The sequence below is a fragment of the Gadus chalcogrammus genome, chromosome 23 (assembly GCF_026213295.1).
Source record: "Gadus chalcogrammus isolate NIFS_2021 chromosome 23, NIFS_Gcha_1.0, whole genome shotgun sequence".
In the NCBI taxonomy this organism is placed as follows: domain Eukaryota; kingdom Metazoa; phylum Chordata; class Actinopteri; order Gadiformes; family Gadidae; genus Gadus; species Gadus chalcogrammus.
In genome coordinates this window covers 13,595,586-13,623,391 of record NC_079434.1, presented here as the reverse complement: position 1 = coordinate 13,623,391, position 27,806 = coordinate 13,595,586, and the positions used below count along the sequence as shown (strand labels likewise).

Here is a 27,806-nt window from a genome sequence, read left to right as displayed (position 1 = left end):
GTTTTCCATGTTGATAGACGGAAACTATCGGGAGTTGCAACTTCATGTCTATAATGATAATGTGCAGGTGGCCCTGACCACTAGAGGGAGTGCTGAAGAGCTGATCAGGACGGGCCGATTTGGCCAAGAAGTGGACCGGCAGCAACACCTCGGCCTGGGGGAGGAATGGAGAGAATTAGGATGGATGGCGCAACACGAGTGCTCTTCTGCTCTATTGATTTTACACACAGGAATAATCAGTGGAGACAGAGAGAAAGACAGAGGGACAGAAAGAACAAAAAGGAAGGCGGTAAAAGACGGCAGAGAGAATGGAAGAAAGAAATGGGTCTGCTGCCAATGGGCTTACAGTCCGTGAGCTCGGCGTTGGATCTTAATTAACTTGCAGCAGACACTTCGATTGCAGATCTCATTAAGCAAAATCAATGGGTCGGTAACTCGGCAACGCTCTATGGTGTAGTGTGTGTGTGTGTTGCGAATCAAAAGATGAAAAACTGTATCTGGATGAAGTAATTACCTGGATGAGATCAAGTGCATCTTTGCAGCATGTTTAGTGTTTTTCGATGTGAATGTGTTTTGATATGAATGTGTGTATGCCCTTGTGTGTGTGTGTGTGTGTGTGTGTGTGTGTGTGTGTGTGTATGTGTGTGTGTGTGTGTGTGTGTGTGTGTGTGTGTGTGTGTGTGTGTGTGTGTGTGTGTGTGTTGACAGTTGTACCGGGCTTAGGGTCTCAGCTAGCAGGTTCTCTAGCTGTCTTCTCATGGCCGGCTCAGAGATCTGGACCTCTGCGTCTGCAAAGTCAAGCTGACGCCTGCGGCCTCCCACAACACAGCCGCGTCTCCCCCTGCGAGGGGGAGCATCCGCCTGAGGTGAGGGGGTGAGGGGGGAGTTGGGGGTGAGATCGATACCAACAATGTGACGACTGACAGTCGGTACGGTACCGCTACCTGTCGTATTGCCAGTACTACAGGTAACAAAGGTGCTGGCCTAACAGACGACGCGCTCAAACCACGACCATATAGTCAATCACGGTTATGAAACAACAATCCCCATCATGCACCTCTCCACCGGTGGAGCTCTCCGCCACTGGCTCCGTCCCCTTCTCAGACCCCCTCCCTCTCCCCGAGGAACCCTCTGGGGGAATGTCCACCACAGCAGCCGTCGGGGGGGTCATCTCCCTCGAGAGGGTCGCCAGGGGAACGGCGAAGGGCTGGCCCGTCTCATCGTCTAGGATCCACACACTGTCTGTGTCGGCCCGCGGCACAGTCTCTTTCAACCTGGAGACGCACACACACACACACACACACACTACTTTGATGTTTTGGTTTTAAGCATGTGCTGTAAACACCCTCAGATGAGAACCGAAGTCGAATCGCAAGGACGTGCACACGGTGAGTGAACCCAACGGCGGCACTCAGTGGAGGAGCAACCGCGCTCACAAGGGTATTGTGTTCGCACGGCGCCAATCAGTTCACTGGGCGGTGAGCTCAGAGAGCAGACGACCCACGCAGACTGACGCTGCCCGGGGACCGGCGGGCCCGGGTGATGGGACTGCCTGAGCGGTGGGATGTTTGCCTGGAGACCAGAGTTCTAAACTTTTCCCATCCACCACGGTGTACGTGTTTCCAGCTGTCTCATCGACATGCAAAGATGCTCGTTGTGATTTTACGTTGAGGGTCACTGCTTTCACTCACATTCTTTATTTTTGTAGCACGGATAGGATGCAACTCAGGATGACAACTTCGCCTCAGCACAATTTGATTTTAAACAGATGCAGGGATGGGAGTGCCATGAAAGCGGTCATGGTTTCTGGACTGCTGTGTGTGCATGTGTGTGTGTGTGTGTGTGTGTGTGTGTGTGTGTGTGTGTGTGTGTGTGTGTGTGTGTGTGTGTGTGAGTGTGAGATTTACTTGTCGATAGAGATTCTGGCTCCCTCCGTATCCACAGTTGATGCCCTCTCCCTCTCCTGCTCCTCTACTGCTTTCAATAAACACACACACACACACAGATACAGACAGAGACACACACACACACACACACACACACACACACACACACACACACACACACACACACACACACACACACACACACACACACACACACACACACACACACACACACACAAATAAACAACATAAATCCATTCAGAGATTTCTATTAAGATTATGGATTTAATGCTCTTTTCAAGAAAGTAATTATAAATCAACAAGAACAGCATTCAGTAATTACAGTTGAAAGTATCTTGTAACCATTTTATTATTTTGATGATAAACACATTTATCAAATACAAACACACACACACACGCAAACACACACACATGCAGATGTACAAAATATACCCATACCTTCACAAAACTGATCCGGTTGGTCTATTAGCATATCCAGCTCCTTGGCTGTAGCCTCGGGCAGCTCAGCTCCTTCAAAACACTGGCACAGAGAGAAGGGCCCTCAGACAGGCGCTACCAGAGGTGTGTGTGTGTGTGCGTGTCTGTGTGTGTGTGAGCGTGAGAGTGAGAGTGTGTGTGTAAAAAAAGAAGATAAGCAATGTTTCTCCTCTCTTCAGGGGAATAGGAAATAGAGTAGAAGTAGCAAGTGGCGTTCGACTCCCAGCCAATGGGTTCTGGGCGCTATCCCGGTGTCTACAGATAAATGACCTGTAGCCATCCTTGAATGAGATACCCAACGACCCTACCTGCTCCTTAATGCCATGCATCTCAAGTCACATCAAGTCGCTTGGTATAAAAGAGGAGTAGAATTGGGATTTTCGTATCGCAGCACCGTGTTGCGGTGTTTCCGTGATTCAGTTAACTGGTACCTTATCTGGGATGGATTCATTCTAGCGGTGACAGATAGACGGCGAGTTAATGACGTGTGGCAGCAATCTCTGTACTATCAGAAGACTGCTTTACATTGACAGGTGCTGCTGCAAGGGCCCTCAAGTCAAGTCTGGCTTTTTCTAAATGCCTGACTGATTTAATGTTGTTGATCCGTCCTGGTTCCCTAATGTAATGTTCCTAGGCCTTGTGAGCAGCCTTCTCAACCGATGGCATCTGTTAACGAGTGGCATTAGAGACACCTTGCGTCGCCCCCGGAGGAAATATGCATCCCCTATTTATTTGATGCCTGGGACTTTTAGATGCATTTCCATTGGCTGAGGTGTCAAACCACTGAACCAAAGACACATGTACATTGTGTGAGGGCTGGGGGCGGCACACATGTATATATTCATAAAGATCGAAGTGCTAGTCCTCTAGGATGGTCCCTAACTTTAGATCTTAACACCTCATATACTAACTACTAGCTTCGAGTACTACTACGTTATAAGTTTGGCTGAAGGACTGCATTCTAACTAGTTTCTAGTACTACAAGGTAACTATTACATGATAACTGTAGCACCAAATATGACATCCAGAGTCGGTTTATAAATGTAGCCCCTATTATTGCATCCTGGGTCGGTTCCTAACTGTAGACCCTAGTACTACATCCTGGGTCGGTTCCTAACTGTAGCCCCTAGTACTACATCCAGGGTCGGTTCCTAACTGTAGCTCCTAGTATTACATCCTGGGTAGGATCCTAACTGTGGCCCGAAATATGACATCCAGAGTCGTTTCCTAATTGTAGCCCCTAGTACTACATCCAGGGTCGGTTCCTAACTGTAGCCCCTAGTACTACATCCAGGGTCGGTTCCTAACTGTAGCCCCTAGTATTACATCCTGGGCCAGTTCCAAACCAGAGCCCTCACCACCGCATCCCAATCGGGCTCCCCTAACCGTGTCTGTCCTACCTCAGCAGCGTGGATGCCAAGCTGCTCCTTCTCTCTCAGAGTGATTACAGCCGCAGGCAAGCTGAAACCTAGATTCAAGTCCCAGAGATAAGCAGCATTTAAACGTCAGGACGAGCTAGAATTTAGCCATTGGAGACTGAACAGTGTTGTACAGGATGTGAACAGATACAAGTCGGTTGGGTTACTTTTAATTCACAAAGTAAATAAAAGCTCTGATTCATTACGCAGCAATTGTTTTCATTGTTTTTACAATAATCATTAGTTCTCCTCATGGTACATTTGGATTAAGTCCACATTAAGTTCATCATGACTATAGAATAAAAAAGCAATACCTATAAACATGATGATGATTATAAATTTAAAATGCACGACTAAAGCTTACCATTGGATGCGATGAGAGGACTGGCCAGCAGGGAGTGCTGTGAGGCAGTGTCCTGAGTCAGCATTTTAGGCTGGAGATACACAGGACAAACTGAACTAAATACAAGTAATAATACCTTTTTTAATTTAGTAAACCCCATTACAAAATAGAATTTGCTAGATCTCTAAACTGATACTTACCACCGATATGTTATGGACATGAAACTGAATCTGAACTGTGATCTGATTTCAGAACTGTGATCTGAATTAATATGACATATCTCTTTATATTCCAATGTTAGGGATTTTATTTTTGATGTATATAAAGTAAGGTTGGCTTGTCACTACTATGTTAACACTGGCTATCAACATGGTCTAAATGCCAAGCCTATTGAGATGCTCTCTGCATTCATTACATTAAGAGAGTTAATTAAGCTAACACAACCAACTGTCCTGCATCCATCACATGTCAAACCAACCCCAATATAGTAACTTAATCAATACATTTGATGACAATGATTGGGACCATGAATCCAGTTTGTCATTTGGTACAGTATGGACATTTTACTACAATATTTAGGCTATTTTGTTTAATTTATTTATATACGAGGTCAGTCTGGTCTTTCAATCACATGGTTATGGAAAACCCTATTTTTTTATGCAAAACATTGAAGGACATGGGACAAAGTGCATTCTTTAACCTGCTAACTTCACCCAAGGCAAATATTGGCTGTTTGTAAAAGAGTGACCAAGCGAAAGGGCTGCATTGTGTCTGACATTCTGTCAAACTTTAGGTGAAAAACACTTATATAATAGTTATAACCGTGCTAGTTTGTTCATATTTTTTATGTTTATGTAGTTGTATTTATGAGTCCCTTTGAATAGTCTTACCTGTAGTATCATGAGGTCAATAATTGGGAGTCATTTTGACTTGTCGGACTCAGACAGGGCAGTAAGTCTACTAATATCCTATAAGGAACTTGAAACTGAGCTCCCATTTACAATCCTACTTGCACTTTGAGTCTGCCTCGTGTATGAAAAGTGTTATATAAATAAAGTAGCCTTGCCTTGCGTTTAAAAGGTCAAATAGAAGAATACTTGTTCTAGCACTATTACTATTTCTATAAATAAGTGACAAAGATGGTCCACCCAAGCAAGGTAGAAGTTTAATCAATAAATACAGGTTAGTGTTACTGTGTACCTTGTAGGGACTGGGCACCTGGTTCACTATGAGTGTGTTGTTCACATGTCAGTGTACCTGCTGTACCATGTAGGGACTGGGCACCTGGTTCACTATGTGTGTGTTGTGTACATGTCAGTGTACCTGCTGTATCTTGTAGGGACTGGGCAGCTCGTACTGTTATGTGTGTTGTGTACATGTCAGTGTACCTGCTGTATCTTGTAGGGACTGGGCAGCTGGTACACTATGAGTGTGTTGTTCACATGTCAGTGTACCTGCTGTACCATGTAGGGACTGGGCACCTGGTACACTATGAGTGTGTTGTTCACATGTCAGTGTACCTGCTGTACGATGTAGGGACTGGGCAGCTGGTTCACTATGTGTGTGTTGTGTACATGTCAGTGTACCTACTGTATCTTGTAGGGACTGGGCAGCTCGTACTGTTATGTGTGTTGTGTACATGTCAGTGTACCTGCTGTATCTTGTAGGGACTGGGCAGCTCGTACTGTTATGTGTGTTGTGTACATGTCAGTGTACCTGCTGTATCTTGTAGGGACTGGGCAGCTGGTCCGCCCGCATCAGACCAAAGAAGGGGTCCTGAGCTCCCTCTGCCTCCTCCATCAGAAACAGGTTGTCAGGCACATCCAGAGTCAGCCTGAACACCAGAGACGTGAGATAAAGAACCAGAGTAATGCAGGGGGAGGACTCTTATCTTCTGTCTTCGTGTATGACTCCACCAGACAGGTGGCCTCAAGGGGCAATGTTATGCAAGGAAAGAGCAGAAGTTGCAAGATATGTTTTGCACATGTCTGTTGAATAGAGTTATGACCAGAGTGCAGCATTGCATTAATGTAGATCATTGAACAGCCTCCCTTCAGTTAAAGAGCAGAGCCTTGCTTCAGAACAAGTGTGTCCCTAGGTAGGGGTGATGGAAGAACAGAGTGTGTTTGGCACCTTTATGCCCCTGGGGTACCTTACAATGGTGTGTGCGTGTCTGTTTGTGTGTCTTTGTGTCTGTGTGTATGCATGTGTGTGCATGTGTGTTGTGTGTGTGTGTGGGTAGGTTTGTGCGTGTGTCTCTGTGTGTGTTCATGGCTACACATGCGTAAGCAGACCGGAAATAACAGCGCCTTTGTTGGAGCCTTGTGGGAGGTGGAAGATGACACGCAACTGAGGCTCATTTTTTTGGTCTTAGTTGAGCATCCAAAATCTGACATTGACGATGATCTAATTAACAGTGAGAGGTGTGATGCGTGTATGCTTGTGCCATTATTATTATTATCTATTTTTTTAAACCTGTCAGACTCTGCGATATCGATGCGGTTCCATGGCGTGGGTCGGAATAGACGCTCCATGGTCTGCTGCGAGTCCTCTGGAACACACAACACACACTGATGACTACACACTCACACACACACACCCACACACACACACACACACACACACACACACACAGGAGGCCCTCGCGGCATGTGTGTGTTTCATTGAAGCAGACCCGCGCTGGCACGCTGATGTGTGTGCCACTGACGATAGCAGCAGTATCTTGCCCTCTGAGGCTGGGTGGGTATCAGCCACGATGACGCCGTATGATTTCATGTGATGTGACGTGCCTTATGATAAAGGCTTGATGCATGATCTCATGACCATCGCTCGCCCTCTCTCTCCCATTGTAAAGAGGCGGCTCACGAGGAGAATACTTTATATGAACATAATGCACAATGTACATGATGCGTACATCCACAAGGAGATGGTTTGGTTAACCTTTTCTTTGCATGTGATTGCCACACTTGTGGTTTTATAGCATTACATGAGGTATTGTTATCTTTAATTGCTATTTTTGTTAACGTGTTCATGTTTTTTTTGGATAAACCTTGTCGTTCTCATTAAACATAATTCATTTTATTAAACATACTTAATTTTTACATACTTATTCCGTTGATAACTCCTATCTACATTGAGTGAAGAGGCCTATTTGTTTTTGCCCCGTGTTATCTTATATGACAAGTGCTGGGTGAAGAATAGAGTTCAGATAAACAGATCAATGCAGATATCTAAACAACGTAGGCCATCACAACACTAGCCAGACATGCTTGACTTTTTAAGAAGTACCCATTCCAAAGGAATCTCCTATTTGAAAAGTCATTTCAGTTGACAAAACCCCAATGCCGAAAGAATCAACAGCTACTTAACCTTCTGGCTGAAATCCTATTTTTCTATTTACTCTCAGTGCCTTGTATTGTCTATTGTTCAGGATGTGACCTTTAAGAATGATGGCTGAATTAGACGTCCTTATCCATGCCAGTCTAAAATACACCAAAACTCAACAATGTGTTTAATCACTCTCCGTCTGTATGATTTGTTTGCGAGTCCATAATTAGGATTTAACAACACAATTGATTCATCCGATGGCATCATCATTCGTATGGCGAACGTTGTGACAACAGGCAGACTTTGTCTTAAGCTACTTGGCATTCATAGTGCTCCCCTTGTGTCCAAAACAGCATTTGTGTGATTCATTTCCCATCTTGTCCATGACAAAGCCCATTTGTCAAATGACCACCGCCAAAAACCAAAAAAAAAAATAACAAGGGTGCAGAGAGAGCGGGTCTGAAATGGACCAGAGAGGTCGCATCCATGCTGTGAAATGGAGCCAGCTGGACGGCCGAGGTCAATCACAGGAATCTGTTGATACGGAATAATTGCCAAAGCAGTCATTGTCAAAGCAATTCGTTGTCTTTTTTTATTTGTTTGTTTACGTGTGGTGTGTGAGCTGTCATGCTGGATATAGAGTTCATCGATTACATTCTATCCCATAATAATTTGTCCACAGCAGGGAAATTATGTTCTTGTCAGTGTGACTGAGACACTGGCTCGAGCCTCCCCTGACTCCCTTCAGCATCTAATGTTGTCATCATCTGAGGCCCATTATGGATTTTCATATTTTTCTAAATTAAAAGAGGGTGGCACAGACAACTGTCCCGCCCACCCACACATGCTCAGGTACACACACACACACACACACACACACACACACACACACACACACACACACACACACACACACACACACACACACACACACACACACACACACACACACACACACAGCCCCCTATATGTCCTTGCACTTGTGTTGTCTGCACTTGTCTTGTCCTTCACTGTCGTTCATCCCCCTAAAGCTCCCCTCCAGACCGTCCACACCCCTGAGACTATGTGCTTGAGACATGCCCTGATAGAAGCTATCTACGACCTCTTGATCTGTCTGTCGTAGATTCCCTTCTGGGGTAATATAAAGTGTGCAGCTACTCCCTGCTACTACCACCACTTCCATCAACAGCATGAAACGAAAACCTCTTTCCCCTCTCGACCCAATCTCTTACCTCTTCACTTCTTTAAGAAATAAGGCTTTTTCTAAAGTGCTGTAGGTAGGGTTGGAGAGTTTTAGAGAGAGAGAGAGAGAGAGAGAGAGAGAGAGAGAGAGAGAGAGAGAGAGAGAGAGAGAGAGAGAGAGAGAGAGAGAGAGAACGATTTATAAACTACAACATTCCCCCTCTGCTCTCTCCTCCCTGAGTTTCTGTGTTGCGTTCTTGAACCTCTGATTGACAGGCAGGCATGAAGGATTCCCTGAACAAATCAGGGAAGAGATGGTAAGAAGCCGGGAGCGGCTTAAAATCTAAATTGTCTCACAGACACGGTCAACTCGAAAGACATATTCTCAGAGTATTTCTTATAGTGTTTTATAGTGAATTATAGCGAACACATTACACTGAAAAAAAACACGCATTTCAAACTTACCAACATAACGTTCACTCCCAGATGGGAAATGAGGGTCCTCCTACTATTTATGTTATGTTTTAAAAACATCCCATCCTTATGACATGCCCTAAAGTTATTCACTCACCTAAGAGGAAGCGGCATTGATTGTGATAGACGATTACCACTCCGTACTGCAGTTGAGAGGACAGGTAGAGCGAGAACCTGGGCTTGGGAAGGTCAGGGGTCGGCGGAGGAACACGGACCAGCACGTAGTCCATGATGTCTTGGCTAAAACAACAAGAGGCCAACATGACGGGACCATTTTGGTGGGGATCCCAGTTTATTTCTTGAACCATCAGGCCTTAGGGTGAAATAACCTTTGTGTGAGTGACTACCTAGAATCGATTAGCCAATATTTTAAATAGGGATGGGCAACGATCGTCGAATAGTCGGAGTCCCATAGAATATCGAATAATGATTGTGACTATCGTTATTTATTACACGACTCTTCTCAATGCTGTGGAATACTCCGTTCACTTGCATGGGCCTTCACAACTTCCGGTGGTGAATAATTTTTTGATAATTCACCGTTCACGTTGCTAAGTATATAATGACGGCGGATAGATGTTTTTTTCCTCTTAGCACTCCGGAAGTAGTCCGGTAAGTTATCAACGTCAACGTCTTTGGCGGACTATTTCTCTGCTGATCAACACTACGAATGCTGGTACTAAATAAATTGTAAAAAGAAACAGTGTGAATTATTTTTTTTGGCCGTATTTTCCATATGCTAAAGACGTGTCTAGTTCACCGTCATGCAGGCTGTGTTCAGCACAATACATAGCGATCTGTTTTCGGTGCATGTAGGCCTATCTGCCTAAGCCCACGTTGAAATAATTTTGATGTTGAATGTTGATGGCGCAGTTGTTGAAATAAACAGATTGATTTCATACAAATCATAAAAGCCTGCCCCTGTGTCATTGTGTTCGCGTGTATACGAGCTGCGTGCGTGCGGGATTCTTGATTGACCGATTTTCGAATACTAGTCGGAATACTTCTCAGCGAATATCGAATGGTATTTTTGCCAGAAATGCACATCCCTAATTTTAAATGATGCAAAAACGAATTATGAATGAAAAATGAATACAAGGCAAAGCCGGTCGACACATATTGAATCATATCGTGTATTTTATGAATAAAGAATGACCTTACATCCATCACGCTGCCGTGTATGGATTATCTTACCATGTTCGCCCCACGTTGACCTTCATGAGTTCTCTGCGGTTCATCTTGATGCCTTTGGTGGCCGCCAACCTAAACATCATCACATGTTTAAAAATGCTGCAATCCTACTTTGTTATCTTGTTTTGATATGTTTCGGGTTTTTTTACATGAAAAGCTTCGCATCTTGTTGAATTTATTTAAATGAAAACAAACAATTTCGGTCTGGCGGCTAGCTAAACAAACTCACCAGATTGTTGAAAAACACCCAGTGTGTCGATGAAGGACATTTGGATAGTAAAACATTTTCTTGATTATGGGCTAAAACTGATTTTCTTTTAAAATAAGCAACAGCTTATAAACAATACGCTGACTCACACAGCGAATAAGCAAATTATTCGGCTGCTTTTTGAGTATGTGGACTTTTATTTGGTTCTCCGGATTTCCCGCCTCTTTCGCGCGTAAACGATAGACGTCAACAAGGTCGAAGCAAAAAGGGGCAGATTGTATTTTCAATCGTATGGACATTTATTTCATAACACACGATGTTGGCTTTGTACAGAATCAATGGGATACAAATACAACAATATATTTATTATACCACATCACATCTGTTTGTTTCAATTATGAGCTTGAAGTGGTAGTAAAACGTAAACTAACGGCGAGTGTCTAATAGAACACGCTCACTTCTGGAATAAGTTTAGCATTTTGGAAGTAGAGCCTCCATCCATTTGTAGGAAAAGCATGCCGACCATGATGCAGACAGCCGAGTGACGTGATATGGGGAAGTAGTGGACGATATGCCACGCCTCTCTGCGCGAGGCGGGGACCGACCGCGAGTCAGCGGTGGACTGAAGCCTTCAGAAGAAGCTCGCAGGACGTCTTGCTGGTCCGCACGGCTCGTCTGGACGCAGAAGGTCCTTCAAAATGGCATACCACAGTCCTTACAGAGCACCTCCGACGATCAACGCCCCACCGGACCAAAGCTTTCTGTGGAATATCTTCCAGAGGTGAGTGTAAAGACGGTGTTTCCCCACACACTCACTCACTACTACTCTGCTATAGGAGAGCTGTCGTAGTGTAGTAACGAAGCGAAATGAACACCGGGGTTGTGCTTTTGAATGCGTCGAACGAACAGTGGACTTCGTTTCCCCCAAAGTTATGCCTCCCCCCTTTCTCGTGTGTCCCCCAAGTTTGCCTGACGAATTGGGGATATATTGAACGATTGACTAAGGGGTGGAGGTCGGAGACGAGGGTGATTTCCACCCATAGCCCCTGGTTTTCTACTATAGCTTCCTGGAATGAGTGAAAGACTAGTTTGGACTTAACGTAGTAGACATTAGGGCAACCATCCGTCATGCAGGGAAGTGATTAGAGATCCGCAACCAGGGGAGTTAAAATCTGCAGATTGACTCACACACCAATCACAGCCAAACTCGACTGCAATGGGATCCACGTCATCAAGCTCATTGTCTTTACGTTTCCATGTCCTTAAAAAAGACAAAACCTTGACACGTCGGAGGCAGGTGACGGATGTTGACGCCGATGTCAGCTGATTGTAATTCCGTTGGTCGTTGATTTGTTTTGAAACAGAAGCAAGAGGTCGACGTGTGTCATTAACTGCTGATGAGAAGGTCACACAGTCAGAAAGGGGGGGGGGGGGGGGGTCCATAGTATGTGGATAGTATGCTATGGAATTATGTAATACTGCAGAGTGCTTGGTAGTGCTTTGCTTTCTTACAACATTGGGATGCTGCGGGCATCGCAGGACCCAGAGACGCCTTACAAATTATTTATGAGGCGTGCAAAAAAAAAAAAAAGCAGAAACCCATTGAGAACCTCAGGGTCTTGCCATATATCTCCCTTGAGCTGACTCAGGTGCATGGGAGAACCATCCTCTCTCCTCCTCTGTATCTTCTTTTGGGTTATGGCTTAATTTTCAGCCGACACTATTTTTTTTTCTGCTTTCACTCTCTATTCCTAGAGTGATGAACACCACTCCCCTGGGAGTTCACAGACACTGATGCCTCCATAAAAACACCCAGTCCTCCTGCCCAGCGCCTCATTCCGCATTCTGCTCGCGCCTCAGAGTACGCAATTTGGCACAGGAGCGCAGGAATTCCCTCGGTCATGTGACATTGGAGCATGGAGTCATTAGTGCGTGGTCGAAGTCCTGGCTTTCCCCTCCCACTCGATCTCTATCGCACACAACAAGGCGATCAGGGACGGCTCATGATGACTCACCGACGTACGGCAAATGACTCACCTATGTTGCGTGTTATAAGCAATCCACGCCATTCGTTTTGCGTCATGCATTGGAATTCTGTCTTTTTTTCCTTCCTTCCTTCCTACCTTTCTTACTGGCCTATTCATGATCCCAGTGTTCTTCCATTTGTAGTGGACAGATTCGTCGATGGTGTTGTTGTGTAGCTGCATACAGAATGGACAGTATGTTGTCCTTTCTAATTTTATATCTATGTATTGTGTAGAGATGACAATGGGAATTCCGTTCCCTGAACATACTTTGAATTGATTGACAATGGCATGACAAGAATAATGTCACACCCAGTAACCAACCAACAATGTCAAAAAGTAGCATACCTAAATACAGCAGCTTTGTAAAATCAACCCAGCAGTTAAACATGCATTTTACGAAACAACTATGAGAACAGTGTTTGTAGTGAAACACATTCCTTTCTTCAATAAATTCTTGAAATACGGCAAGAGCAGAGAGATCTATGGGTTATTCAAATACTGGAGCGACTGGGAAGGGATTCATGCCTGTTAGACGCATAGAAATCTACAGCATAGAAGTGGCGGCCTCCTGTGAAGTACACCCCTGGAGCAGACCTACTGGGCTGGGAAACCCCATATTTTTTTTCCAGGCTCCATGGTGACACAGCCTCTCCATGAAAAACAAAGAAAAGTTGTGTGGAAAACGACCTCACGGTTTAGTTCTGCCTCCAGAGCACTTTTCCAGACCGATTCCTTCAGCGGAAACTTTGAATCGCAGGGAAATGTTAGCGACAGTAAACCACTGTTGCCAAAAGCACTCGGCTGGGGTCTGCTTCTGCTACAAACGTACAAGATGCATCTCTCTGACAACAGTAGGGCAACACCGGCAGATGGTGGCGGCTTTTCGCTTCAGGCCGAGCTCCAACCATAATGATTCCCTTTTATTCTCACGCTCTTTTATTTATTTTTACACGCGTAGAAAAACCGGCAAGGTTAGTTGACTCAGGGGGGGGGGGGGGGGGGGGAAGTGTGACGGGCTGACTGAGGTTGCGAGCGAGCGAGCGAGCGATTGAATGAATGTGCAAGTGAGCCAGGGGCGGGGTGGGGGGAGTGGAAAAGGTGGAACGCCTTCACATGCGTGCATGCACAGAGCGGGCTTAGAGTCAATCCATCTTTGTTTGGTCAAGGTTGAGCCCCCCCCCCCCTTCCCCCTACCCACACTGCCTATGCTATTAACCTCCCCACGTCTCCCCTCCCATGCCACAAAGCTATCCTTTTTATAGAGGTGTCGCTCCACCCCAGCCACGGATCCCGAGGGACAGCGGCTTATTTATCTTCCTTGGATACCTTCCCATTTTGTTTAGTTAGGTACGGGGGGGGGGGGGGGGGGGGTGGTGGAGCAGCGATCAGTACCAGGAAGAGGGGATACTGGGGGAGTTTAACATCAGACACGTGCAGAGGCGATGGCGGGGAATAAACCGCCACAGACGGCCCTCGGGAATCAAACCCACACCCCGTACCGAGTCGGTGCTTGGGTCGCAACAAAAGGGTTTGTTTTGTTGTTTGTTTTGTTGGATTGAGTTTCTGTGACTCTGACTCGTTCCCATAAGGGGCCAGGTGGGCCAAGGGAGTGTTGCTAAGAAACCACTGAGTCACTGGAGGGTTGACTCAGCCTCAATTCATAAACTGCCAGGGTTGGATCAGAGGGCCGCCCACCTCCTGCATGTGTCTTTGCAGGAGGTACGACTGGTGTCCCTGACGCGAAGACCTCAGAGGAAGACGGATTATGAGTTAAGCCAGGCTTGTTCTGGTCCTTTTTTTTTTTTTTTGTGAGGCAAAAATCTTTTCACTTGCAAATGGACGTGGAAAAAGTGGATTATATGGTTAAGAAAGCTTGTTAGGAGGCTTCTAGGCCACTACGGTAATTAGCCTACATTTAAAAAACAAAGGCACAATGTGTAATTTTTCATTGATTGGATGGTTTTGAATGGGAATCTTTATTGGGGCATTTTGCTAAAAACCGTCTACCGCCCTAAGGATTTAGGGCTCTTGTTATCTAAGGTGTGAAAGAGTCAGAGCTAGGGTCCTGAAATCCTCTCCTCCCTACAAAGTAGATGACGTTATCACTGCTGCTCTACTAGAGTCTATTTCTACCGCTGTGTGTGTGCGTCTCTGGTCTATTCTATTTATTTATTTGTCAGTCTGGCTCCCCTTCCCACTGCAATAAACAATTAATTGAATGTAACATTTTGTCATTTTACAACAAACCAAAGGTTTATCGTATGGATCCCCACCTTTGTTGCATCTTACAGAGTAGAGACACACAAGCGCACATGCAAGAACACACACACACACACGCGCACACACGGAGAGTGCCAGCCAAACAGGCGGTTTCGTGTGTCGCTGCTCCTAGACCATTCAATCATCCACAATGGGCTGTAAACGCTTACACGGGTCAGGGGGGTATAGCATTTCTCTTTGGCGTGTGCAGACGTCCACACTCATTGTCTGTGTATGTGTGCAGTCATTAACGGTGGCCGTCTCTAATCTTTTTCTCCCCCCCCCCCCCCCTCCCCTAGGGTGGACAAGGACAGGAGTGGAGTGATATCGGACACTGAGCTTCAGCAGGCCTTATCAAATGGTAATCAACGTTGCCTCCCTCGTCGCCCCCTTTCACTCCATGACTTTGCTTTTGGTTTTGCTTTGCTTTGGTTGTTTCTGTCATACCTTCTCCTTCCATTGTTCCAGCTCACCGCCTTTCTCTCTCTTCCACTGTCTCACTCTCTCTCCCTCACACTCGTGCTCTTTATCCGTCTCCTTCTTTTTCTGTCCTGACCTCTGTCCGTCCTCGGCAGCCCCTTCATATTTCGCATTGTCTCTTCTACTATGTTGTTATCTGCTGTTCCATTAACTTATGCAAGCTTTTAAGATCCAGTGAATCCATGGTTTGAGCCGGAACTCAAACACGATGAGTGTTTTGGGCTGAGAGTACTAGGATGGAGGAGGGTGTTACGACCCATGGTAACTTTGTGATATCCTTTTTGTACCGTTGATGTGTTTAAGAGATTTAGTGAGCGACGTTGTATATGAAGTCGGCCAGTCACCGTGGCGTTATACTCAGAAGCTTAACCTGTAGTGTATAAGCGTTATAGTGAGCTACGTTGTATATGTAATGGCCCAGCCACTGTGGTGTTATACCGAGAACCCTCACTCGGGACGCGGACATCAAAATATACCCCAGCTCAGACGGAGCTCCACACATCAACACACCGTTACATTATACTATTGGTGTCCGGGAAGCCCAACCCCCTCTCTCTCTCGGAAGCAATCATAAAAAAATAAACTGCTTCCAGAGCAAGCGTCCACATTCCCACATACCGTGGCGGTATACTACAAGTGTCAGAGAAGCATAACCCTTTCTCGGTCAACCCCTGCCCAGGTAGAGCTCCACACACCCACAAACACCTCTTTGCCATCGTCCCTTCGTCAGGAGAACAATGTGTGTAATCTTTCAGGTACATCAGCGTCACGAAGATACTTTAACCTGTGCTCGATTCAGAGTAGTTGTGAATGGAGTGTTTTGGGGAGACTGGCAAAAACATAGGATTTTACACCTACATACCATACAAGTAATTTTACCAAATTTCAAGCAAAAGAAAATAAGTTTTTTATTCACTGGCTCTTTAAGCGTCTCCACAGCTCAGCTCGTTCTCTCTCGCTCCATCTCCCGCCTTCTCTCGCCCCCTCCCTCTCGATTCAATCCCCCCACTCCTTCTATGTTTCCTTTTTGGCCACAACCAATCACCGTCTGGATTGGTGTGCTATTTTGGTCCCAAAATGGCCAATGAACTGTTCAATGATTACAGGGCCTTTTTTCCTCCTTCCCAATCCAGCAGACATGAAGCAGGCAAAGCCAGTCAAGGTAGCTTAGAAAGGAAACGCATCATTGCGTAGTCCATTGTGTCAGACGGCAGAAAATGTCTCGCAATGTTGTTAGTTACCAACAACAGCGGTAGCAGGCTCCAATACTGTAAACACTATGCGACGGATCAGGACCTAATCATCTAGCAGCCTCTGTGGTATAACCGTTTGTCTCTTCTGAAGAAGAGAGGTTATTTGTTATTGAGCTGCTAGCTCCAATAGAGATGGGAGCACACAGTGTTATCTGAAAGCCAAATGGTTTTAAAAAGCCTGGTTCTTGGCTATAGTACACACTGTAGCCGTGCACTTTGAGAACGACAACATTAGTAGTGTTGCAATTATGTTTGAGTCAGCCTTTTAGTCCTCATCTAGCAACACCATCAAAGGTTTTCTTATTGAGTGAATAAAATAATGGGAATGGAACCACTGAAGGAAGTTGGGCATATTGGAAAAAAAAAACGCCTCAGCGAGAGAGAGATGAAAGGCCCAGCATTAAAGTCTTGTGCTAGTTCAGGGACGCTGCTTCAAAGCAGCCTCGCTCGTATGAAACGAGGGCTGTGCTGCAGCCTAATCAGTGCTGCTTGACGCTCGCAACCCTGCCCTAAAACCGGGTCATCGGGCTTATTGATCTCTAAACGAGGTTAATTAGAAATCAGCGTTGGGCCCCATCGCTGAGGAGCCGGAGGGGGGGGGGCTGAGATGTGGCACCTGTCCCGCGAGGCCGGCCGCCATCATGGGCGTCTGGCCATCAGCACCGTCTTTACGGAAGAACGAAAAGGAAAACAAAGGGGCACATTGATGCAAGTTGCTTTGAGTGTCGGATGAACATACACACAAGGTTATGTTGCACATCGGGTCTCTTGGGCTAACGCCTAGAGCGCTAGCCCGCTCAGAAGGGAAATAATAAACCGGGTGGGATGGGAGTCCTTGGTCCCGGTAGAAAAGTCCAATTTGCGCGGTTCACAGGAGTCGCTGCCGTCGTGACAGGGAGGGCTTGATGGTCGACCGGACACCTTGATGATACATTAGCACCCTGCTGCCTTAAACGGCAATTCAGGCCACTGTTCCTGGTGTTTCTGCTTTCGAAGGATGCAGTTGTGGGGCTAAGGCTCTGTTAGAGGAAGTCGATTGTTATTTTATTCTCAATTGGAGGTTGAAAAAATGTCAGTTTTTTTTGTGTTTGTGACAGGCTTTCTTGGAGTCCATGGGCTGCTTTGTAGAAGGCTTTTGGACAGGTTCTTTATTTATTTATTTTGATCGGAAACATCCCCATTCTCTCTACAATGAGGGAGAGAGAGGGAGAGCGAGAGCGGGCGAGGAAGAAAGCTGTGTGTGTGTGTGTGTGTGTGTGTGTGTGTGTGTGTGTGTGTGTGTGTGTGTGTGTGTGTGTGTGTGTGTGTGTGTGTGTGTGTGTGTGTGTGTGTGTGTGTGTGTGTGTGTGTGTGTGTGTGTGTGTGTGTGTGTGTGGCAGTGTTGTAGGGAGAGGCGGGGAAAGAAGCTGTTATCGTTCTGCACAGAGGCTCTGGCTCAGCATGGTGATAAGCCTGCTGTGTGTGACTACAATTATGGATCTCAGTAGAAGATTGTTAATTGTTAGATTATCAGTGTTTGCGTTTTGCATGTTTTAAGTATTATTTATGCATCTGTTTTTGTGTGTATGTTTGTGTATGATGTATTTTATGTTTCCTTTCTTTTGGGTTTCCCTGCCAAATGCAAGCAAAGAATCTCATGCACGCTCATGTTTTTTCATTGCATACGTGTCTCATCCTTCTCCCTGTGCAGCCGAATGCAAAACGTTTACTTTCGGCACGCTCGGTCGTTCATCTGTCAATATGTGCATGCGTGTTCATACTGCGCAGTTCTCTCGCTCCCTCCCTTTCCCTCCCCCACCCCCCACCCACCCAACCACCCACCCTCCCTCCTGCGGCCGTCGGCACGAGCCTGCGCGGCTGCGCCAAACACAAGCCGGCTCTCCCCTGCAGTTAGCCTGGCCAGCCAAAGGCACCGGCAGCGCACGGCATGCACCCATCCCCGCCTGCAGTGCTCTTGTCTGTCCGCAGCACGAAGGGCACATGCACATGGACACATGAGTGCACGTACACTCACTCACTCACTCGCTCGCTCACTCGCTCGCTCGCTCGCTCACTCACTCACTCACTCACTCACTCACTCACTCACTCACTCACTCACTCACTCACTCACTCACTCACTCACTCACTCACTCACTCACTCACTCACTCACTCACTCACTCACTCACTCACTCACTCACTCACTCACTCACTCACTCACTCACTCACTCACTCACTCACTCACTCACTCACTCACTCACTCACTCACTCACTCACTCACTCACTCACTCACTCACTCACTCACTCACTCACTCACTCACTCACTCACTCACTCACTCACTCACTCACTCACTCACTCACTCACTCACTCACTCACTCACTCACTCACTCACTCACTCACTCACTCGCTCACGTACTAGATCACTGGACCTGGACTGGACTGGTCCTGTTCATCCCTTCATGCAGTCCTCCTTATTAATGTCTCCTCTCGTCTCCTCTCCCTCTGCGTGTGTTTGTATTCTGACGGGGGACTCTGTTTCTGCATCCTCTCACACCTTAGCTCTCTCCTAAGCCTGCCGTGTTCTGGTTTCTTCATCCTCCCCTGAATATGTTCTCCCTTCACCGTCCCCTCGCTCCCAAATCCAGATAAGCCCCCCGGATCCGCCATACCACCCCCTGTTCATCTGGCGGTCACCTTTTCTTGACTTGTTAGAGGACAGTGTTGTTTTTGTGACTTGTTTTTTTTATTGTCTGCCTCGCCTGATCTTTTTCAATTTTCGGAGAAAACACATGGTCTGTAGCATCCTCGCCCAGTGGGTTTGTTATGAAAAAAAAAACGGGCACTTTGAAATATGAAAACAAGCCGCCCATACTGGCATTCAGTGGTCTGCTTCATTTATGGAAAACAGTGTTTTTCATGACTAACGTTTCGTTTCCATCTCCCTCAGGGAGGTATGGCATCATCTCCCTGCCCGCTGGGCCCTCTCTCTGGCTCTCTCTCTGTCTCTCTCTCTCTCTCTCTCTCTCTCTCTCTCTCTCTGTCTCTGTCTCTCTTACTCTCTGGCTCTGTCTCCATCTCTCACTTGCCTGTCCGTCTGTCTGTCTCTCTCTCATTCTGTCCCTTCTCTCTCTTCCTCTCTCTCACTCTGTTTGAGGCTTTCTCTACCCCTCCCAGCCTGCTTGCCATTTATTGCTCTCACACTTCTTGTAATAATGTTACCTTCAATCCAATTTCGCTCCCTTCCTTTCTTAACCTCCCTTTTCCTTTACCTCTCTGTCCCTTCCTCCATTGGTCCTGAACGGGAAGCAGCCTGCCCCCATTGAAAAAAAATGATGTGTGTGTGTGTGTGTGTGTGTGTGTGCCCCTTCGCACCCCTATTTCACAGTGACACCACTATATAGCCAACACAATATACAGAGAGCAGCATTTTAGCCTCCCCCATTCCTAGCCGTCATCAGATTTATGCCTCCCCTCAGCTGGCTCTGTGATTGGACGAGGGGCCGTCGCAGTAAACCTCCCAACCAGAGACAAGAGGGAAAAACGACTCTGTCCAAATTATTGGAAGCAAGGGGTAGACAAAGTAGTCTGACTCAGGCTCGGCCAATAAGACGTCTTGTTTTATGTCTGTCCTCTGGTTGAAGCTGATGATGCAATGATAGAAATGGAGGCCACGCTGAAATGGGTCGATAAAAGTCAATGAAACATCATGAACGATGTGCGGGGGGGGGGGGGGATTATGATGAAGTCAATACCGGAGTCTGTACTGTATGTTCCTAAAATAATTGAGTACGTTTTACTTAGGCAGCGAAGCGTTTTCCCCCCTCCGTCTGTTCGCTGCCTGCCTTATCGATCAGGGTCTTCACTCTACAGACTCCTCTTCTGTTTGTGCTGACTAGTGGAGTGGCTTCCTCGGCAGGGGTGTGGTGGCCGTTCTAACGCTCATCCAGTGAGGAAAGGGTCTTTGTAAAGTGGAAGGTGGAGACGATTAGGTGCCGGCAGGGATGTTGTCAAAATAAAATGGAAGCTTATAATAGACTGGAGCCTTCTCCCGTCTCTGGAAAAAATGGAGAATCAAACAGCGTGACGGAAAGAAGACCACCTGTCTTTATCCTCGAGGATTGAGCGGGGGATTCTGCGTTCATATGCTGTCTTGATGGACGGTTATACCGTACCAAACATAATGTCTCAACGCGTACAGTATCACGTATTCGGTGTTGCGCTTCTAATGTGGAGAAAACATTGTTGGGTGGAAACGGATGTAGATATATTACTAATGATTTAACTAGTGCTTTGATGACTGTGACATGAGTCAGCAATGAGCCAATCTTATTATTAGTTATCTGGCTCAGTGGATTTCCTGCTCCAGCTTCATGCAAAACCCTTTCCCAGTGGTTTACAAGTCAAGGTCAAATGGCTACCGTTGTGAGTGGGGAGGGGGTTAGGTCAAGGTGGCCTTGTTAGTAAGCGTTTGTATACATTGGCTTTTGGTTGGATTTGGCCAGCCATTCACTCAAGGGCCTGTGCGCATGATTGAGCCTACAGACATTCCTTACATGGATCAGCAAGCGACCACAGCCTTTGCAGGTGTGTCAGTCTCTGCGCCCCGTTTATTTCCACACATTGCCCCCCCCCCCCCCCCCCCCCCCCCCCCCCTCCCCAGTTGGCGGTTGGTGCCAGCAGTGAGTAAGGGCAGTGTGTGTACTGAGACAGAGAGCGCCTTGTCACAACACACACGCACGCGCACAGAGTGAAGGCGGAGATGACCTCACAGCTTGCGCCTGGTATGAGGAGACGGCGGTCTGTCCCGGCGTGGTCAGGGCCATTATATTAAACATAGAATGGACTTAACTGACCAGAAGGAAGAAACCGGTTCTCATGTCAATATTATTTATTTTAATATTTATGTTTGTTGCATGTACTTGCTTATACTGTGCAAATAGAATCATCAGTGTCCCTGTGAGTGCACTTCTTTCAGTGCACCAGAATCCCTTGGACACCCAGTAATGTATACCCCGGCCAGGGTGTGTGTCCCATTCATAAATGCTGTTTCTGCTTGGTATTCCCTTCAATGTTGTCCTGGTCTTGCCCTTTTTTGAACTCCATATCCCGTGGGCCAGGTCCCTCCCTGGTATGTTCTAGTGCTTCATTTGGACGTCTCGGCTGCTGCACCCTCTTTCCCTATCGAAGTGGACAGATAAGTGTGGTGGATTTAAAAGCAGTGTATTGCCCAGGGTACAGAAACTTAACGGGATGATTAGAGGCAGACTATATATTAGCTTCTGTTATCTGCAAGTCCAGATTGTCCGCCACATAAACGATGTCCACTCATTTTTGCAGTATTACCGCTCATGGATTAATAAGTGCTTAAACTCGAGTTGACCCGTGTCACGGGGATACATGATGTAATATAGCAACATGGGAGTACAAGAATATGTATTTTCTTCTCTCTTGTTCGCTCCATTGGTCATGGTGGGAAATTACCTACCCACCCAGAACTATGGCTGGGGTGATAAGCATGCATATTTATGATCATGTTAGTCACAGGGAATTTTACATTATGTAGAATATACAGTATAGTCCATTTTCAAGCTTTGGCTTTCACTTCAATATTCTGGTATTATTATTATCTCAGACTTAAGTCCAAAACGTGATTATATTTAATGCACAACACGCCCCTCCATCGACTATCTACCACTGACTCATCCCTCATGCTGCACAGAACCACACAATGTGGTGAAACCACGTCACCATGAGCTTAACATGGCGATACGACAAGATGGTTACCTAGAAAATGGAAAAAATATGGTGTGTGACATGACCACTGTAAGGGCGGCTTTGGAATGTGTTCTATTCTTAGAGCGGTCCATCGTCATGTGTGCGTATGTGTGGGGGTGTGTGTGTGTGTGTGTGTGTGTGTGTGTGTGTGAGTGTGTGTTGTACCAATGAGGTATTTTCTGACCAGCATATTGCTGTATGAGAGTGTGTTACAGAATGTGTTATTGTGTGTGTGTGTGTGTGTGTGTGTGTGTGTCTACGTGACCGTGTACCTCTATGCTAAATGTGCTAATGAAGCCGGTGTCTCTCTTTCTGTCAGGTACTTGGACTCCCTTCAACCCGGTGACGGTGCGCTCCATCATCTGTAAGTAGCTGCTGGCATTCCAACAGCTCGACCAGCGCCTGCAAAAACCGGCTTTTGTCCCCGGCCCCCTCAGTCACTTCCTTGTTTATGTTTGTGCTCCCCATGGCAACCGGCCAGTGTCATTGCTTTCAGTTTGTTTGTGTTCGTCCAAAACAATCGAATGGAATAAACAAAGTCCAGCATCCGTTTGGGCTCTGGCAGAGGGTAGATTGGCAGGCGTTTGGTGGTGAGGTGAAGGGGGGAAGGGGGGGAAGGATGTGGGCGGAGGGATTGTGGAAGGTAGACTGTTCCAGAAGGGCTTGGCGACTCTGAGGTGTCTCTTGACACGGTCTCTGTGGTATTGATCTGTTGACTGGCAACCTCGCCAGGGCCATCACGGACACTTTGAGCAGTACTTCGTTGTTGCGTTTCCGTCGAGCCAGACGCACCGGTGCATGCACGGGTAACCAACGTTACCGCAGTACACAAGTCAACCCGTGGAGAAGGCACCGTAGCGATTACTGCTGCTAATTGGCTGAATTCGTCTGCATGTGGTTCCACCACCTGACTCTGTTTAGAGGAATTTGGAGAGGAAAAACGGTTTGCGTTGTTTGTGTGTTTTTAGTGCCTCTACTGCCATGCTTGGCTAAATAAATGTGTTCTCATTGTCTCTCCCCTCTCTATCTTTTGGCCACTTTAAGACAACCAACTTCATTATTTAACTTTCAAAATAGGGTTAGTGTTGTCAAATAGGAATGAATCTCCCTAAAATTCTGAAACTTCCAGACTGATCTTTAATGACATGTGCCACCAGCCAAGTTGGATAAAGTTGACCATTTGGCAAACAATTCAGGCTTACGAATTCAAACAATTGCCTGGCCAGGGGCCGGCAGATTATTCCATTCTGGCCAGTGCAAAAACACAATTCTAAGAGTTAATTTCAGACCTTGTTCCCAGATGTTCCCTTCTGCTTGCTGTATGAATCCTGATATATCCTGTATTAAACAGTCTCCCTCGTGCTTTGGTGTAGCACACAGTCCCTTTCTGGGCCTAATGGTGATGTGTCATGTACATAATGTCATGAAGCTGGTGCTAATGTGACACTCAGCCTGGGGATGACAGTGAGGTTCACTCAGTGTTATGTCATACTTTGATGTTTGACACTCACTCACTCACTCACTCTCTCACTCTCTCTTTCTCTCTCTCTCTCTCTCAGCCATGTTTGATCGGGAGAACAAAGGCGGAGTCAATTTCAACGAGTTCGCCGGTGTGTGGAAGTACATCACGGACTGGCAGAACATTTTCCGCACCTACGACCGCGACAACTCGGGCTTCATCGACAAGAACGAGCTAAAGCAGGCGCTGACTGGATTCGGTGAGCATCAAAGTATGACGCATTTAACTTGAGGTCACGTTTGCCGTGGAGTGGCGGAGGGGTCCCGCCACGGCTGTCTCTGGTACCGTTTGTCCACCTCCCTTCTCCAAAGCAAAAGGATCACACTTGCCGTGTTGCTTTTGTTTTGTGTTGTTGTGACTTTTGTCTTTGTTAGTGTGCGTCCAGGTCTGTCTTGTTGCATGAATAGTGGTGAAGTATAAAAACTTTTATCCTATCATTTTTTGCATGTGACTTTCTCCTTTTTTGTAATCTATGTCTGATTATGTTGTGCCAAATTGCTGAATAATATTTTAAAAAAAGAATGGGTATTTGAATAATCGAATGAGTTAGAGTCATCTAAAAAAATGTATTTGGAAATAATCGGATAATTATACTAGAAGCCTCTTAATTTACAAATGCCTGTGTCGTGCTTGGCTGTAATGCTCTTAGCCTTTTTTAGAGTTTGGAAACAGAGAAAGCCTAGTTCTTGAAAATTAGGTGGTAAAGTAATTACGCTCAGCTTAATAAACAGGAATTTCATGAAAACATTTGGGATAGGGGAACTCTTGCTCTTTAATAAGCTTGGTGTATTTATCTGGACTACTGCAGGCAAGATTTTTTTTTTTCAACAAATTACACGTTTTTGTTATTTTCATATCAGTGATTGGCAGAAGTTAATTTCAGATACAAAAGAATGCCGGAGACGAAGCCTTTATCAGCCATACAGCAGAAATACAAAGCACACACTCTCCTTCTACATTACTACACAAAATCCCCAATCTTGGTGGGGTTTGAAATGCAAGTTTCCGTTGCAGTTAAAAAATACCAAAGATCGTGGAAATGTACCCACACACCACATGCATCGATCCAAGCAACACACGTGTACTTATAAGCGATGCATGTCTCAAGTGTGGTGGCTCAGTTGTGTTTGAATTGTGTCCCATCCAGGCTACCGTCTGTCTGACCAGTTCTACGGCACGCTCATAGAGAAGTTTGACCGCCAGAGGAAGGGACAGGTGGCCTTCGACGACTTCATCCAGTGCTGCATCGTACTACAGGTGAAGAAGACACACTGTTTATTCAGTATAAATCATTGTACATCGTATATATGTACGAAATATGCTACTTGTATGCTTATTTATTTTTTGAGGACTATGAGCTTTTCCCTGGGCCCGTACTTCCCTGTACAGTTGTATTATTCGATTTGTCCTCTAAATTGTATTATATTTAGGCCTGCTTGTGCTCTACAATGACAGCCTCTTAATAGCGATGTGTCTGACCGGAAAAACCCATACACCGACTCTATGTTATCAGCAGAACCAGAAAGGATTTATGTTTGTTTGATTGTTTGATTGGTTGAATGCCTCTAGGCTCCAGCAGATTGGATTTGTCAGAGTAAAACAACATAGATGTTATAAGTTCCATGGGAGGACTTGGTAAGAGTCCCTGCTCTATATTATCCTATCCATAACTAGTATGGCAGTATAGAGAAAAATATATAATATAATAAAATACAAATATGTGTAATCATGAGGTTCAAGCCTCTCTCCATTATGATGGCGTGTTCACATAGATAAACAAAAAAGCATTATCAAGATGAAGTAGAACGGGATAGGCTGTTGCTTCCCAGCCGTAATCATCTTGGTTCAAAACCCAATTTCCGCAATCTCCCTGTTGTCGTCCATAAGGCAAGACTAATCCACAAAAAGAAACGGAATGTGATCTCACTGAGGCGTGGTCCTAGCAGGCCGGGCGTCTGCAAAACACTGCGTTTTCACTGAGTTTCTCCGTTTTGCGGGTCCCTTGCCGGGTTGGCCCGTCACCGCGCTAACCACCGCTCCTCGTGCGCTGCGTCCACAGAGGCTGACAGACGTCTTCCGCCGCTACGACACGGACCAGGACGGCTGGATCCAGGTGTCCTACGAGCAGTACCTGTCCATGGTCTTCAACGTCGTATAACGGCACCCTGAGAACCGCGGGCGCACACAACAAGGAGCACAACTGGACACAACCGTGCCAAAGCAAACGGCACCCCCCCCTCCTCCTCATCCATCCTCCTCTTCCTCCCCCCGTACCTCCTTATGCACAACTCTACAAGATTCCTTTTATTTAAAACATTAACGTTTTCTTTCTTTTGTACGACCTCCTGAATCCGCAGGCCGTAAGTCCATGTTGCAGCAACTGAATGGTTTACACGGTTTGCTGATAAACTTTTAACTCCCGAGAGAAAATAATAGAAACATAATAAAAGCGTTGAGTTCCTTCCGAGACATGCAGTGCCCCCCCAAACCCCCCCTCCGTCCAATCCATCGCCTCGCAGTCTTTTTTTTACGTGATGTTCGATCACACATCGGGAATCTAGTGGATGCCCTGTTATTTGCAACCTCGCCATTGCAACATACAGAATATTATTGATAACGGCTACATTTTTATTTATTTTTTCCTTATAGAAGAGAAAATCTTGTAGTGCTTATTTCAAGAGCAATTTGGTAAAAAAAATAAACGGGGGGTGTGGGGTAGTGGGTGTTCCGGCTGAGGGACCATTAAGGACAATACTCTGTCGGTCTTGTCCTCCCAATGTCCATTGTCAATAACGGTTGTTGGATGTCTTAATTATTGTTATTCTTACAAACAGACCTGACTATCTGTGCTTACAGTATACATGAATTGTATTGTAAATATCATTTAGGGTGCATCGCATGCTTTTTCGGGTTCAACCCCCAATGTTGAAGCATGCTTCCTCATTTTTCCGAGATTTACTTTGCTCAAAGCCATGTTTACAAAAACTGTGAGAGCAGGCGATGACCTGCTTTGAGATTCACTGACATGCCAGCTTACATGCCATATATTTGTATAAACGTATTTTTAACCAGTAAATCCATCTATATGTTAGAGCGATTCATTTTAGGTTGTGAATAAGCATACGGTTTTCGTGTGGCTTATTTATGTGCATGATGCCTTAAGAGCTGTTAAAAAAAAAACACAAGCAAAAGAGTCTCTTTTATTAAAAAAAACAATTAAAAATTGCTTGTATTTGATTTATTTGCTGTTCTAAGTAACTGGGATCATATTGCTGCCTAATATACATATTACTGACTCCGCTGTGACCTCTGCTGTTCGCCTGAAGAATTACATCAAGGAGTTGTACTGCAGAACATTCTTCTTGACTACCCGTTGACTGATCCCCATTGACCCTACATGCCCACTGCACCGTCAGTCAACGGACGTGGGAAGGCGTGGCTGACTGATGGGGGAGTAGTCTTTGCAGAGGCATCCGTCAGCCAATCAAATCGCTTCGCCGGGTTCTAACCGCTTCTTCCTGCTTGTTGCGAGGCAAGATTACCCGATTTCCCGCTTTCCAGTATCGTCAGAGCCCGAGTCGCGTCACAGTGCTTAAATTTGCATACGTGATCTTATTGGATGACGTATCCGTCGCTGCCGAAAAAGTTGAAAATTGTTCAACTTCTTGACGGAGCCGAAGGCTCCAACGGGACGGACGGATCCACAATGCATTGCGCGTCCGTCCCCATTCAAAGTAAATGGGGATCAGTCAACGGACGGAGGTAGTGTGCACGGGGCCTGACTTTGAATGGGGACGGACGCGCAATGCATTGTGGATCCGTCCGTTCCGTTGGAGCCTTCGGCTCTGTCAAAAAATTGAAAAATGTTCAACCTTTTCGGCAGCGACGGATCCATCATCCAATCAGATCACGTATGCAAATGTAAGCACTGTGACGCGACTCGGGCTCAGACGATACTGGAAAGCGGGTCATCTTGCATCGCAACAAG

General features: G+C 46.0%; 2 protein-coding genes across 5 annotated transcripts in view; one reads left to right on the top strand and one right to left on the bottom strand.

The window, feature by feature from the left end:
• The window catches only part of rec8b (REC8 meiotic recombination protein b), a 14,297-nt gene extending 3,557 nt beyond the window's left edge, over positions 1 to 10,740 (bottom strand). For 2 of the 3 annotated variants that reach the window (XM_056584383.1, XM_056584385.1), the window contains exons 1-12: positions 10,549 to 10,740; positions 10,323 to 10,391; positions 9,226 to 9,368; positions 6,621 to 6,696; positions 5,862 to 5,979; positions 4,167 to 4,236; positions 3,785 to 3,852; positions 2,346 to 2,427; positions 1,908 to 1,977; positions 1,058 to 1,274; positions 715 to 861; positions 79 to 154 (exon numbers count right to left, since the gene is read on the bottom strand). In XM_056584383.1, coding sequence (XP_056440358.1) covers positions 79 to 154; positions 715 to 861; positions 1,058 to 1,274; positions 1,908 to 1,977; positions 2,346 to 2,427; positions 3,785 to 3,852; positions 4,167 to 4,236; positions 5,862 to 5,979; positions 6,621 to 6,696; positions 9,226 to 9,368; positions 10,323 to 10,391; positions 10,549 to 10,604 — 1,192 coding nt within the window. In that variant the 5' untranslated portion in view covers positions 10,605 to 10,740. The remainder of the gene's footprint in view (positions 1 to 78; positions 155 to 714; positions 862 to 1,057; positions 1,275 to 1,907; positions 1,978 to 2,345; positions 2,428 to 3,784; positions 3,853 to 4,166; positions 4,237 to 5,861; positions 5,980 to 6,620; positions 6,697 to 9,225; positions 9,369 to 10,322; positions 10,392 to 10,548) is intronic. The other variant, XM_056584384.1, reaches the window with a different exon arrangement.
• A 261-nt stretch (positions 10,741 to 11,001) lies between these two features.
• pdcd6 (programmed cell death 6) lies at positions 11,002 to 27,432 on the top strand. Of its 2 annotated transcripts, none has more exons than XM_056584405.1 (6): positions 11,002 to 11,308; positions 15,113 to 15,174; positions 22,619 to 22,663; positions 23,859 to 24,029; positions 24,966 to 25,075; positions 25,878 to 27,432. In XM_056584405.1, exons 1-6 carry the CDS (start codon positions 11,226 to 11,228, stop codon positions 25,974 to 25,976), a joined length of 570 nt encoding a protein of 189 aa, XP_056440380.1. In that variant the 5' UTR covers positions 11,002 to 11,225; the 3' UTR covers positions 25,977 to 27,432. The 2 variants fall into 2 exon arrangements, with proteins under 2 accessions (XP_056440380.1, XP_056440381.1); XM_056584406.1 differs by having other exon boundaries at positions 11,026 to 11,308; positions 23,859 to 24,017; positions 25,878 to 27,427.
• Positions 27,433 to 27,806: the final 374 nt, after the last annotated feature.

Bases quoted from the DNA above. Each gene is read 5' to 3' on its own strand.
- pdcd6 (XM_056584405.1), top strand. From the start codon at position 11,226: ATGGCATACCACAGTCCTTACAGAGCACCTCCGACGATCAACGCCCCA. The intron at 11,309-15,112 runs GTGAGTGTAAAG...CCCCTCCCCTAG, and splicing joins CTGTGGAATATCTTCCAGAG to GGTGGACAAGGACAGGAGTG. The intron at 24,030-24,965 runs GTATGACGCATT...TGTCCCATCCAG, and splicing joins TGGATTCGGTGAGCATCAAA to GCTACCGTCTGTCTGACCAG.